This window comes from Vigna radiata, unplaced genomic scaffold (assembly GCF_000741045.1).
Source record: "Vigna radiata var. radiata cultivar VC1973A unplaced genomic scaffold, Vradiata_ver6 scaffold_347, whole genome shotgun sequence".
Classification (NCBI taxonomy): Eukaryota; Viridiplantae; Streptophyta; class Magnoliopsida; order Fabales; family Fabaceae; genus Vigna; species Vigna radiata.
The window spans coordinates 244,093-258,923 of record NW_014543238.1 but is presented as its reverse complement, the minus strand read 5'-3'; the positions used below and the strand labels follow the sequence as shown (position 1 = coordinate 258,923).

General features: G+C 34.3%; 2 protein-coding genes across 3 annotated transcripts; one reads left to right on the top strand and one right to left on the bottom strand.

Moving 5' to 3' along the window:
- Positions 1–680: 680 nt before the first annotated feature.
- Positions 681–4,331, top strand: LOC106753248 (transcription factor BHLH089). Its single transcript, XM_014635037.2, has 6 exons — positions 681–1,193; positions 1,358–1,567; positions 2,684–2,749; positions 2,898–2,966; positions 3,043–3,114; positions 3,793–4,331. Exons 1-6 carry the CDS (start codon positions 951–953, stop codon positions 3,919–3,921), a joined length of 789 nt encoding a protein of 262 aa, XP_014490523.1. The 5' UTR covers positions 681–950; the 3' UTR covers positions 3,922–4,331.
- A 209-nt stretch (positions 4,332–4,540) lies between these two features.
- Positions 4,541–7,913, bottom strand: LOC106753255 (protein SHORT HYPOCOTYL IN WHITE LIGHT 1). 2 transcript variants are annotated; one of them, XM_022777443.1, is made up of 5 exons: positions 7,582–7,913; positions 7,268–7,480; positions 6,334–6,399; positions 5,640–5,816; positions 4,541–4,719 (listed from the first exon to the last, which is right to left on the bottom strand). In XM_022777443.1, the coding sequence occupies exons 1-4, from the start codon at positions 7,744–7,746 to the stop codon at positions 5,682–5,684; spliced, it is 579 nt and encodes a 192-aa protein (XP_022633164.1). In that variant the 5' UTR covers positions 7,747–7,913; the 3' UTR covers positions 4,541–4,719; positions 5,640–5,681. The 2 variants fall into 2 exon arrangements, with proteins under 2 accessions (XP_022633164.1, XP_014490530.1); XM_014635044.2 differs by lacking the exon at positions 4,541–4,719 and having other exon boundaries at positions 5,465–5,816; positions 7,582–7,911.
- Between the last annotated feature and the right edge of the window lie 6,918 nt (positions 7,914–14,831).

The following is a 14,831-nucleotide window of genomic DNA, read 5'->3' as shown; positions in this document are numbered from 1 at the left end:
AAATTTGAGACATATTATCTCGAACACAAAATTGGAATTGAACAACCTCAACCGAAAATCAAGACAAATTAAATATAAACTAAGATCATGACTAATCAATTTAAATAAAAATGAAAATTGACCCAAAATAAAAATTGAAACAAACATACAGAGATTAAGAATCCGTTCAATTTTGAAGTTTTGGTTTTCATATACATCCAATAATATATTTTAAAAAGTTAATATTTTAAAAAAGTCATTATCTATACCTAATTTATGAAACTTTTGTGGTATGGATTTTTTTTAATTAAAAACTTTTTAGTTTTTTTGAGCTGTTTTATTCTCAACCCATATAAATCATAACCAAATATGGCAAATTAACAACTCTACCTTTATATAAATTACATAATATAAATCATAACGAAATACCATTAAATATGTCAAATTCACAACTCTTCCATTTTATATAAATTACATATATAAATTGCATACATACATAAAAACAAAAATCTAAATGCCATAAATAGTAGGAGATGAGGACTAAGCCATTGGATTAAAAATTTAATTAATATAATGTATGAATATGAATTATAGAAAGAAAGAAAAGAAAAAGAAAAGAAAAGAAAGGGGGATGAAGTATAAAAAAATGGTGTAAATTTTGAATGGATGAGATTAGATGAGAAGAATATATAGAAAAAGGGGGAAAAGAAATAAAGAAAAGAAAAAGAAGAGTGAGTTGTGGAAGGAAGTGACTTGGGTTTGCGACTCCCGAGGTGAGTGTCTAGTGAGAGTAATGGTGGACAGAGAAGAAACATTGCTTCTTCTCTCACACTAGACACACCCACACACACTCTGCGCACAACCCTCCACTCTCCAAGGAGATCACAATCCCAAATCCCAAACCAAATACCTTCTCTTCAATGCTACTCTTCTTCTTCTTCTTCCCTTCTCACTGATACTTTTTTCACCCAATGGATCCGGCCGCCATCATCAACGCCGCCGCCGCCAACACAACGTCCTACAACCTCTCCGAGATCTGGCAGTTCCCGCCTCCCAACGCGCCAGACGCTACTGCCGCGCTGTGCCTCAGTAGGGCTCATTTCGGGCACGGCCTTTCGGATTTCAGCCCGGGCCCCGCTAGCATTGGCCACAAAAAGAGGCGCGACGCCGAGGAGGAGGAATCGGTTAAGGGCGTCTCCACCAGCAATGGCGTGGTATCTCACTCAATGTTCTACTATGAATTAAAAAAAGAAAAAAAAAATAGAATTGAATTGGTTACATTACAATAAAGAAGAAAACGGATCTGTTTTTTTGTTAGTTATAGGTAGAGTTTGTTTGTGTTGAAGATGAAAGTTTTTGGGTATTGGGATTTGTGCAGAAAGAGGGTGGTGGTGTTGGTGATGGGAAACGGGTTAAAACAACAGGGAACCAGAAGAGTGAGAGTGCGAAAGGTGAAGGAGAAAGCAGTTCAGGAAAGCTTGCGGAGCAAGGTGGAAAGCCACCTCCAGAGCCTCCTTCAAAGCAAGATTACATTCATGTCCGAGCCAGAAGGGGTCAAGCTACTGATAGCCACAGTCTCGCAGAAAGGGTGAGTGATTATTAATCATTGCAACTTCCTAATCTTAATCAGTAACTAACCACCCCTTTCAATTATCATTTTCTTTAATTTGCTGTAAATAGCTTTATGATGTTTTTCCATAGTTTTAATTTTTAGTATGAGTTTTATTAATTGTTGAGTTTAACTGGTACAAATGTTATTTATAGGATGATTAATATTTGTATCAAAGTATGATACTGATTTAGACTTGTGATTGCATAGCTTATTTTCTTTTGGCAATTGTTTCTTCTTTTTTTTTTTACAGTTTTTAGTGACTGTTATGGTAAAGACATTTGAACAATCAATGAATTCAGACATATTTTGCGATGACGTTTAAGAAAATTATTTAAGGTAAAAAACGTTTATCCTGATATACTTAACGTGTGTTACCATTAAAAGTCATACTAATAAAAATATTTTGTTGATGGTGTAAATTTTTTGACATTGGCGCTGAACAGAAATTAAACTCCTCAGACAAAAGTTGATAAGCTTATCTTAATCACAATTTTGATTTTAATTTTGGTAAGCAAAATGCATTATTCGTAGTAGAGTGAACGCAGCATAAGACGTGCCAAAGTCCCATCAAAACAAAAACTCACAGCCCTCCTGCCACAATACATGATGATCTTTGGTTATTTGTGATAAAATGATTCTGTAAAAATATCATTACACTGTCGGGCAATCCAATTATTTTCTCTAAAACAAAAAAGGAAGAATTATTCTATCAATAATTTCGAAATAATTTGTGGTTTGATATGTCTTTTGAAGAAACTACTAGAAAATTAAATTAATTTAACATACATGAGTAACATGGCCACATGTGATTGTGCATTTTTATTAAATTCTTATTAAAAAAAAAAAGAGGAGTAAACTATGCCATCAATGGTAATGGTTGGGGTAGGCATTACTGGCGTACCAAAAAATTGCTTCACTGCGGGATATCTAGTGTCAAGTAGATTATTTGTTACACGAAAAAGTTTGTTTAAAAAATAATGAAACTGTTATGCTTATTGGGTCTTTTGGGGGTATTTAAGAAAATATTGAATTATCGGGTCTTTTCTGGTATGAGTCATTGACTTGGTTTTGTAATGGAATGTTGTTGGACAGGCTAGACGGGAAAAGATTAGTGAGAGGATGAAAATTCTTCAGGATTTGGTCCCGGGTTGTAATAAGGTATGGTTTTACTAACTGACTACATGTGTATTACTGAAAGACAAAAAAAAAAGTGTAAATGAAGAAGAAAGAAGTGTTACTGGTCTGTGTATGTACACAAACTAAGCTGTGCTTTCACCTAAATTCTAAATCTATTTCTTTGACTCAGGTTATTGGGAAAGCGTTGGTTCTTGATGAGATAATTAATTATATCCAATCGCTTCAGCGGCAAGTAGAGGTGTGAATTGTGGTGGCATTCTTTTGAAAATATATATGCTTTATAGTTTTCTTTAAACTTTACTTTTATGTCACAGTTTTTGTCAATGAAGCTTGAGGCCGTAAATTCAAGAATACCCTCCGGAATTGAAGTGTTCCCTCCTAAAGATGTAAGCATATGCAGCATCTTTGTATTGATCTCTTTGATATAAATAACCAGAAAGCTGGTACTTTAGATCGGAACAGCTGGTTTTGTCCCTCTTATTTTAAACTTTGTCTTTGGTGTATTATGAGTTTAATTGCTTCTGTTACGTTGCAAGTATGCCATTTTGGGTATGTCAAGCTCGACTTTTTTAAATGCAAAAGGGTTTTTATCTTGAGAAATATAATTATATTAAGTGATATATAATATATAATTTTCAATGTTTTTACATTTGAAAAAACATATAGAATAGTAGACCCATATACATGGATTTATTGTTTTATTCATTTGCACATGTTGCTCTATAGATTTGATTTTTAACTGAGTTAAATGATCTTGTGTGATCTAAGACTTTTGTTGTGTTAAGTGGGCACCTTGCAAATTCTGGGTGGAACGTTATGTTTCTTCGTTCCAAAAATAAAATGAGATACTTTGTTTGTGGTGCTTTAATGGATTGGAATATTGGATATATAAAGTAACTAAATTTTATTGTAGATGGTAGCAAAAACTACGATATGTTGTTCTATATACTAAGATGTAAATAGATTTAATGTGTGTAGAAACTCGCCTTCAAACAAAACTTTGGGGCCAGTGGAATTAGATTATTGGTGTACTTCAGTTTTTAATCCTTGTGTTGGTGTTCCAGTTTGATCAGCAAACATTTGATACAACTGGCATCGCATTCGCTTCTCAACCTACAAGAGAGTATAGCCGAGGTTCATCACCAGAGTGGTTACATATGCAGGTGGGAAGTGGTTTTGAAAGAGCAACATAGTCTTTGAAATCCCATGACACCTTATAATAAATGCATATAGGATGACTAGTCTCTCCATCAGAGCTCCCGTAAATCATATACTGAAGGTGTTGTTGAGTCCCATGGACACCTCATTCCAAGAGGCATGGAGCCTGTTATTTGTTTCTACAAGATCGCTTCAGCGAGTACTTTAGCAAATCCATTTGTTAGTGCGTTTGGAAAATGAATTCATTTACCAATATGTAGCTTAGTGGACTATAGGCTTTCTATGCTATACTCTTCATAACCGTTAAAATTGTTGTCATTCTTGTAAAACAATGCGGCTTGTACTGAATACATAAAGGCTTACTAATTGTGCTATAGTGTCGACATTGTTGTTTGTCTGTGAAGCTATGTTGAATAAATTGAGCCCATGTGATTTTTTTTAACTCTATTGTTTAGTCCCTTTGAACACTTACACAGATCTTTATGAAACTTTCAGCTCGTTAGAGACAAATTTAGATACAGAGTATCTTGAATGTTTTTTATAACTTGTTCTATGAAAATTGGAATTTGTCCTGGTGATTCTTGAGATTCAAGGCTAGTATTTGAAATTGGTCAGTTATTTGGTGGAGTTTTCATTTCAATCAGACAAAAAGAAGTAAAGCAATTACACCGTAGCATATCATCATATAGAAGAATGTCGAAACTTAAATTTACTCGTAGTATATTTGTTGTTTAAATTGAAAACTGCTGTTTTGGTATTTGACAAGGCACGTTACAGTTTACCGTAAGACGGATTTCGTCCTTTTGATGGCGATTTCACACATTTACCAGCCACTGTTACACAACAGGAAGAGAAACATTTGTAGACAATCTGAACGAAGAAACTGATTTTATGAAAATCACGATAAATCCAATGGATTGAAAGGTCCAACTTTCCAGTTATATACATGCACAGATTACATCTACTATAAAAGTAATTAAGAAATGATAAGCAAAATATCCATTTCATTATTTTAAGATAATTTTCGCATTTCATACAATGCACATGATCTCACTAAGAATGAGATAATCAAGCAGTAGCAACTCTGCCAAAAGGTCTGCTAAAGTTTAAACTCGTTAGCAGGGTTTACTATCACAGATTTATGATGTGGATCTCACATGCACGTATGGTTTATATGATATTTGGTTTTTAGTTTTTAAAAAATAATTAAGCAACTTATTAGGTTTATATAAAAAATATAAAAAGACGTGGGATACTTTTAATTTATTGAAGTTCTTAAAACTGTGGTGACACGATAAGACACATAAAAAGAGTTAAGAACATCTGACTGTGTTCACCGTCAGCGATACTCAAAGGAGACATAACTTTTAATCAGAAGAACTAGTTTGAGTTTGATTTTATTATTGCCTTCCAAGTCAGTTAAATAAAATGTGTCACAAAAAAAAAATATATTAGAGATTAGAAATTGCAAACCATTGAGACAAAAGCAAAATAATTACATCTAATTATTCTATGTGGCAATCATCAAATATTCGTACACCAAAGGATAGCCGAATTTATCTGAACACAGACAAAGAATTTAAGATCAAAGATAATCAAATAAAATATTTACCCCATGAAAATTCTACTAATACTTCAGTTGTAAATTGCCATAAAACTGACCTTGAATAAGGCAATAGGCAAGTAACAAGGAATTTCAATTATTTATACAAGATCACAAGTTCAAATCTCATTCTCATCTTGAACAACTTACATTGGCCATCTTTTGCTAAAGGTTGAAGAGTGGTTAGGGCCTTTAGGCTACGGCACCAAATGAATTTCCCCCTTGGTTGAAGCTATTCCCACTTGACTGAAAGTAAGAAACTGCCGCCCAAATCACACGCAGTACCAGAATTGCAGCAAATACAGTGCCTCCGAGAGTGCACATGACCTACGATTCATGGATGAATATTACCTATGCCGTTAGCTCCTACTTGATAATGCACTTTCTAATTATATGCAAAAGAAATTGTGCCAGGGCAATACTTCTAAGGGAGCAAAATAGCATGAAAATAAAAAGAAAGGAACTTCTTCATAAACTAAAATTAGCTTATGCATAAACTAATTTTTAATAGTTCACTTATATATAGTTTTGATAAAGTCTTATTCTTAACTTGTGCATAACTTATGGATAAATTCAATTCATCTTTAGTTTCTTATTTCTCTCTCCTAGAAATGCTTATGGAGAAGTTTGCTCAAACATGTCCCAAATCATAAATATCATGTGCATACCATTCACTGCTAACCTTCCTCACATATCTGTTATTTACACAGAGGAAAGGAATTGATTCAATTCCAGCTGTTTATCACGGAGAAATACTGGGAAAGATGATTGGAAAGGGAAAGATGTTTCAATTTCAATCAGCCTCAAATTCCTGATTTAGCCATACAGTAATGGGGAGACATACCTCAAGCAGCGCTTTCACAACAGAAAGCGAAGCAAGTAGCAGAGTTCCATCAACAGCAAAAGAAACCTGAATTTACATGGAAAGAAACAAGAGAAAGCATTCAAAAGATAAATTCAAAGTTTAATTTCAGCACAGGAGATTTCAGAAAAGAAGCCGGAGGCACATTCCAGTACTACCTTACCTAATTAATGTCTAGAAATCAAAAGAAAACTAGAACATAACATGTTTGGTTTAGCTTACATTTTAGGGAATAATTGCATTTAGTGTTTTATTACAAGCCAATTTTTGACCCCAAATACACCCAATCTTGAAACTTTAAAGCACAAGACAAGTTTAAATTATTAGGACACAACTTAGATACACTTTGATAGATGTTTTTGGTATAGTTCTCCTATCTGAATTAAAATTTGAACATCAGTAATTTCTGAAATAAAAGTTTCGATCAAATACCACTAGCATAAGTTATCATCAAGGTAAAAGATGCTAATTTTGAATAGAAAACAACACCAAAAACACCACCTAAGTAGCTAGTTCAATGTAACTTTTGTCCTTAAACAATACCATACCCAAAATTTATCAGACTAACTAATTGAGAAGTGGGGGGAAGAAGGAAACCTGAAGCCACAGGTTGAAGTGAAATCAATCAACATTCAATTATACACATAAATTGGGGATACTCATAGTCACAAACTACCCTGATGAATTTGTTGATTTTTTCTACAATTACCTTAATATATATAAACTGATATTTGTGATAAGAAGTACAGTAGTGTAAAATTCTGTAAGACTGTTTTACAGTCTTTACATGACCATTGAACTTAGAAAGTTTTCATAATCACTATTACACAAACCAGAACACTAACTAATTAACATGGCAGCCATAAAAAAAAAATCGATTATTCCAAACAAAGCAGAGAAGAAAAGGGGCACTCACAAGCTGGGGAGATATTACTGTGGGCAAAACAGAGCGAGAAGCTTTCTTGGCTCGCTTAGACACTTTCTTAAACATGCTCTGAAAAAATCTGATCAACAAATCCACACTACTCTCTGCATCCTCGTCGTCACTGTCATCTTCAATTCCATCATACTCATCAAACAAACCCGTTTCATCCATCTCATATGGCTCTCCCCCACCCGAACTATTCAGCTTCAGAACCCACAAAAAAAAAAAAAAAGTGAAAACAATTGAGCCACTGTTCACATAAAATATATCAAATCATATCATGTATGTGTTTATGTAATAGATACCTTGCTATGACATTTGGTGGTTATGGGCTTTAAACTGTGGTTGAGGTAGAATCCGAAATAAAAGCGTTGGTAAGAGAAGGGAATGTTGTTTGCAGAGAAGTGACGAGGCTTGGAGGAGTGTGTGAGATTGATTAATGGTGGTGTAGTTGCAGTAGCTCCTGCCATTGGAGACAGAACATGGAGTTTTTCTTTTCCCTTTTAGTATTCGATCATTTGATTGTTATCGTTAAGAGGAAGAAAGTGAACAACGACAACCTTAACCGCTGGTAATGCTTTTCATGGATTCTCGTTGGACTTCTTCTCTACCTTTTGCTCTCTCAGAGAATTACTTTCTTCACCTCATATATCTTCTAGCAAAAAAAAAAAAAACCTAAAGGCTTTTACTTCCTCCACCCCTACAATTTATTCATGTACCTTCCCAAAATCTCAAAACAATCATTTTATCCTTGGAAAAAATTACTTCGTGTTCTGAAAACTTTTCAAAATTTTTGGAATAAGATTTTCAGAATATAATTTTCGAAACAAGATTTCCAAAATAGATTTTTTAGAAGGCATGAAATGCAATTCGAAATAAGATTTTTGAAACAAATTTTTCAAAGACATATAATATATTTTTGAATGAGAGGCGATGGCAGTATGATGCAGTAGTGGAGGATATTTTAGTATTTTCACATGCTTTTGGAGATCCAGTTAGCAATTATGGGGGTACATAAAGCAATAGCCTATACTAAAAGAGACTACCCTACGGAAAACAAATCGGCTTCAATATTAACGTAGCCCGATAGGTGTGACAAGGAGAGGACAAATAGTTACTGTACCCCATATTTTCTTCATACACTATATCTTATTATAATAACACAAAAATTATTTTAATATTTATATTTTCTGTAGGCATAATTCAATATATACTAAAAAATTTATTGATTATACATTTTCGAAATGTTCTAGAGAACAATATTTTTAAATAAGGATTCTAAATAACATAAAGACTACATTATCCGAAATTGATTTTTAATTATTTCAATTTGATTATCACGTAACATTTCATAATAAAATTTTAATTATGAAATAATGTTTTTTAGGATAATTTGAAACGTAGTCCTGAATGTTTATTCTAAGAACATAAAATATAAAAGATTTCGACATGCTTGTTCTAAATAACATTGTAGCATGACATATGAACATTGTCCTTATGGTGAGTAGTTAGCACCACTATGCTGTTCTTTGTTTTGAAACCTAGAAACTGATGTGCTGCAACAACAAAAGAAACACCTTGGTTCATATAATGAATTCACCATATCACTTTATCAAAACTACATTAAAGGGATTTGGCATCTCATAAGAAATATGCATTGTTAGAAGAACCTTCTTGTAACAGTGAATTGGACATTAAATGAGGTACATAATAGTAGTTGTTTAGAATCGATCGGTTATTATCTAACGGTTTACTTTAAACTTGTTTCTAGTTGGTTAATTGGGATGAGGATACCTTTTAAAGATCCTCTCAAAGTTAGTTCAGTTTGAAGTCAAAGATAATAATATATAATTAATGCATAACATATTACTTTCTCTAGACTTTAATTTATAATTTTTTTGTTTTGATTAAAGTTAGTCTAATTATGATTTATTCTTTTAATTTTGATTAGAAATTCAATTAAAATAATTTTGCTGTTTTAAGCCGCTTAATCTTGACCATTTGATTTTTCTGGTTAATATTGAATTTAATTTTGATTGATTATTCAATGTATATCTCTACCAAACGGTCCTTATTATATATTGACTTCTTAAGCCCAAGCATCATGAAGAATTGCAAAAAGATTAAGAATTGCTTAATGGTTCACTGCCCGTACCGTATTGAGCGTTGAGAGTAATAGTTAGATGCTTCAAGCCTATCAAGAAATGTTATGTTTTAGATTCTTGTAAACTCATTATAAAAATATATAAAATTATCGACAAAATTTTACTGAAAAAATTATTCTAGTTGATAAATTAAATTTATTGACGAATGTAAAATTTTTTAATTACCAATGAATACATTACTAACGAAAGAAGCTATCAATAAATCTTTCGATAATTACCGACAATCAAAATATGTCGGTAATGCATATTGTAGATACCAACAGATAAAATCTGTCGATAAATCCTTCAGTAAGTACCAATAGATACATTTCGTTGGTAAATTTGTTTGTACATTCGTTGGTAATACATATTTCATTTATTGACGGACAAAATTTGTCAATAAATACGTTAGTAAAAAGAGTGACAAAATTCCCGCTCATTTTTTCTCTCTCTACACGAACAACATTATATTTCTCTCTCTCGCAAATCAGTTTTTTCATTTTTTTTCCTCTCATCTCAAGAGCATTTCTTACCTTTTCTACAACCATTTTTATATCTCAGGCATGCATCTTCCCACACTTCTCCTATCTTAGCTCAAGCCACCCAGTTACAAGGCTTTTTATGGAAAACAACCATTAGGAGCAATGTGCATGTTGCCATCTCTTCCATCAAGAAGATAAAACCACCGTACATGATAAATGGATAACGCCACCACTACCGTTGGAGAACCACACAGAGGAGTACTGTTAACTCTTCCATTAAGCAGATGGAATCACCATAGATGATAGAGGGAAAACGTCTCCACTACGTGAAGGAAAGATGGTTCTGGTGTAGTGTGCCGTTGGAGATGTAGAAAACATGGTTGTCGTGTGTTGTGCTGTTGAAGATGAAGAAAAAATGGTTGTTCAAAAACTAATTGGGAATTTTTCCTAATTTTAGGATTTCTAAAACAATTTGGGTACCTAAATTTAGTCTTTGATTTTGGTTTTGGAATAAATTGGATTGTTGTTTTGGTTTAGGAATGAAGAAAGTTTGATAAAAAAAATGAAAACCTAAGAAAACAAAAGAAGGGGAAAAATGAAGAAGATGAACCAGATCAAAATATTTAGCTATGTATTTACGGATGAATTTTGTAGTAATTACCGACCGACATAATATTTCGTGGGTAAATATTAATGACAACATTATTACTGACAGATTTAGGTCCGTCAGTAATCAGTCGAAAAAAGTCATTATCGACGGATTTTTGATGTTTCCAATGGATTTTGAAGGTCGGTAATACTTGTGTTTTTTGTAGTGTGTTACATGTGAATAGATCTAATGACTAAAGCTTCGTGACTGTTCAACCTTTGACTTTTATAAATAGGATGAGGCTGGACTATCATTTTCACCTTTTTTCCTGCTACTTTTCTTTTATTTTTTACTTTCTTGCTTAAGGTAATAGAGTAATAATAGGTTGACACACCTACGTGTCACCTACACTCATTTGATGGGATCCAGATCAACTTTTTGGAAAAAAAATTATGGAAAAGGTGTGGGTAAAATGGGAAAAAGTAAAATTTGGGTTTCCTATTCTTTCGCTCCTCGTTCGAAAATCACTTTTAGGTTTTCGTTTCTTTCTCTCACAACGCATTCTTGCCCATCGTTGTTCGCTGGTTCCTTCAATCGGTGGTGTGTTTGAGGTAGGAGATGATCATCTTTTTCGAACTTATTAGGTAGGAGATGATCATCTTTTTTTCAAACTTATTAGGGTTCCTTTTCCACTCTATGCAAAGCAACGGTTTCAGATGATTTTTTCTTGTATCCCCTTTTGTTTCTTGTTTGTGTTAATATCGTCTGACTTAGTGTTGCTCAAGTTTTGGATTTTATTTCGTTTTATGATGTTTCTAACCTGTTTCATTATTTATTATCTTTAGAAAATGGAAATGATTTTGAATTTTTGTTTATTGGCGAACTACCTTTTCTTTGTGAGATTGTGGATATTTTATTTTAATTGAATTTTGTTGATTCCAATTTCAACAGGAATGGCAAGGAGCTACTTCAAACAAGGGCATGATCTTGGTATACCTTTTGCTTCTTCTTTTTTCCCCCAATTGTTCGAAACTTTTGTTGTGTGCTTGAGATGTAGGTAGGTATTATATTAATAATAGTTTTCTTTCCAGAGAAGAGAAGAACAGAGGTTGCTATAATTAGAGAAAAATACCCAGACAGGATCCTGGTGAGAATTCCCAATTTTATTTTTCTTTGCTATTGTCTAAATACTTATGAAATTTTTAGTGATAGGTGAAGTATACATTTTTGCAGAAGAATTGTTCTTTTACGTGTTGTTCTTTTTTTGCTGCTCGAGTATCCTTTACTTTTTTGAATTTATTATTGATGAAACCTTGTTTATGATCTATAAACAAATGCATTGAGTCCTACTCAGTGAGTCCTGCTTGATGAACCTAATTTGGTTAGGCATTTTTCTATTATTAGTTTAATGGATTTCACACCGTAAATGTCTACTGTTCCTGTTAGTGCAATCATTTCCCCTTGCCTTATTTTACTTTGTTTCCAGGTGTTCCTATTCCTACCTTCTTGGGAGTGCATGTCATTGATATATCTGAAATTTTGTGCTAAATTATTCTGGATATGCCTGAAGCTTATTGTGGAGAAGGCAGAAAGAAGTGACATCCCAAGTATTGATAAGAAAAAGTAAGTTGTTGCCTATATATTTCTTCTGAAAACTCTCAACTTGTGTCTTTTGCTATTTTCAAGTGTATGGAACTTTGCCTTCTAAAAGTCAGTTAGCAGAATGGGAATTTGCCATTTCTCAGCATTCGACTATTCCTCAAGGAGTATTGGTGACCTTTTATACGACATCTAAAACAGTTTGCACTATAGTTTAATGGCCATTGACAGCTTTTCGATTTGTTAACAACTTTGACTAATTATTGTACTGCTTGAAATTTAGTTCACCAGTGAATTTTACATTGTTAAAGAAATCTAGCAGCTCTTTAATAATAGTGTTTATATGAATCTAGTGGACAAAAGCCTTCCCTTCGCGACCATAAAAAAGTGGTCACTGGGTGCATTGAACTTGATCAGAGTAAGTTCCTTGTCGAGGCACAAGCAGCAGTTGCAGCGACCGCGGACGAAATTGACGATGGCGAGGCAGTTGTCACGGGCAACGGTGAGGGTGTGTTGACCGGACGGGTGTAGGGTGAGGTCGTTGATAGCGACATTGCGGTGGACGGAGAGCATGGTAAAAGCCTTCCGCGCTCCACACCGATCATCTACTTTGACTTCGCTAGTTCGAACATTTCCAATCATGTCCAGCCTCTGGTCATGGAGTTCTCCCTTTTTATTTTCCTTTCTCACGTTCTCTCCCAACTCTAACCCTAGCACACACACGAAGAGTTCCTCTTTCAAAATCAAATGGTCGATCTGAAAATTCAAATAAGAGAGAGGACCCTAATGATGCAACAACTTCCTTCATCAAAACACACCGTTTCATTTATAGTTTCTTCCAAATCAGCGTAGTAGGAGCCACCCATGCAAATGAAAAATTTACCCTTTATGACTTTGACACTAAATTGGCATCACTGCATGTCAAATGAGTGTCATATACTTAAAGCGTGTCAAAGTATTCTTTTCCAAGGTAATAATATCAATTATTTCATCTATAACGGCGAGACAGTTGTCATGGGACACCGTGAGGACACGTTGAGCGGACGGGTGTAGGGCGAGGTCGTTGATAACGACATTGCGGTGGATGGAGAGCATGGTAAAAGCCTTCCGCGCTCCACACCGATCATCTACTTTGACTTTGCTGGTTCGAACTTTTCCGATCATGTCCAGCCTCCGGTCATGGAGTTCTCCTTTTTTTTTTCCTTTCTCACGTTCTCTCCCAACCTTAACCCTAGCACGCACACGAAGAGTTCCTCTTTCAAAATCAAATGGTCGACCTGAAAATTCAAATCAGAGAGAGGGCCCTAACGATGCAGCAACTTCCTTCACCGAAACGCACCGTTTCATTTATTTTTCTTCCAAATCAGCACAGCAAGAGCCACCCCTGCAAATGACTAATTTAACCTTTATGACTTTGACACTAAATGGCCTTCACTGCGTGTCAAATGAGTGTCATTTACTTAAAGCGTGTCAAAGTATTCTTTTCCAAGGTAATAATATCAATTATTTCGTCTATAACGGCGAGGCAGTTGTCATGGGCAACAATTAGGGCGCGTTGACCGGACGGGTGTAGGGTGAGGTCGTGGATAGCAGCATTGCGGTGGACGGAGAGCATGGTAAAAGCCTTCCGTGCTCCACACTGATCATTTACTTTGACTTCGCTGGTTTGAACTTTTCCCATCATGTGCAGCCTCCGGTCATGGAGTTCTCCCTTTTTTTTTTCCTTTCTCGCGTTCTCTCCTAACCCTAACCTAAGCACCAACACGAAGAGTTCCTCTTTCAAAATTAAATGGTCGACCTGAAAGTTCAAATCAGAGAGAGGAGCCTAATGATGCAACAGTTTTCTTCACCGAAACGCACCGTTTCATTTATTTTTCTTCCAAATCAGTGCAGCAAGAGCCACCCATGCAAATGACAAATTTACCCTTTGTTGAGATTGTTGATAACACAAACTCTATAGCAAACTGGTTTTTGATGATGACAACTCAGTGCTTAATAATCGTACATATTTTCCAGTATTACATGTTCTTATTCTGTAACGTTTGTCATATCTGCTGAACATGTTTTGGTTAATTACATTGTATGTTCCTATGTTTTATTGAGTGTTATATTTGTGGAACATGGTTGTATTGAAATGTTTGATAAAATGTTTTTGATCATTACACATTTCTGGAAGAAAAGATCACAGGCACCTTTTGAACTTATATGTGTTGTGACAAAGTTCTAGTCCTGTCGAATACACTCTTAATGGATTCGACTATGCTAAAATCTTTGTTCAGATTTTGTGAACAACTGCTGTGTGAGATTTTAAGTTGAAAAGAATTTCAAAGTGATTTTTCATGTGTCAGTCGACATTGTGGAATGCATATTCGATTATGTTACTGTTTTGTTTGAAATTCTATTAAGCCTACAAGCTCCAACGACTATATTTTCAAAAGTTAGTTAAAACCGTGTGACCTGGTCAACTATAATAAATGTGTCTTGATTTTGTTGACTGAGGAGCCTTTATGTTGACTGTCTGTTATAACTGTTTTAATACAATCGACTATATTAGTAGGCTATTCGACTGAGAATATATATGATGAAACAAAAAGATATAAATAGTCAGAACGCGTATTATTCCGTGACTTTTGTGATCTGACATTTTCATTTTCCTGTTTCAGATTGAATTCGTTAGAAGCTCCAAGAATTCTCCAAAAAGACGGTGGTGATCTTGCTTGAGAGAGATTCAAAAGGAGAAG

Coding starts and splice junctions, on each gene's coding strand:
- LOC106753248 (XM_014635037.2), top strand. CDS start 951: ATGGATCCGGCCGCCATCATCAACGCCGCCGCCGCCAACACAACGTCC. Junction 1,568..2,683: donor GCCACAGTCTCGCAGAAAGG/GTGAGTGATTAT, acceptor GTTGTTGGACAG/GCTAGACGGGAAAAGATTAG. Junction 2,967..3,042: donor CGCTTCAGCGGCAAGTAGAG/GTGTGAATTGTG, acceptor TTTATGTCACAG/TTTTTGTCAATGAAGCTTGA.
- LOC106753255 (XM_022777443.1), bottom strand. CDS start 7,746: ATGGCAGGAGCTACTGCAACTACACCACCATTAATCAATCTCACACAC. Junction 6,400..7,267: donor CAGTAATATCTCCCCAGCTT/GTGAGTGCCCCT, acceptor ATGTAAATTCAG/GTTTCTTTTGCTGTTGATGG. Junction 5,817..6,333: donor TTGTGAAAGCGCTGCTTGAG/GTATGTCTCCCC, acceptor CATGAATCGTAG/GTCATGTGCACTCTCGGAGG.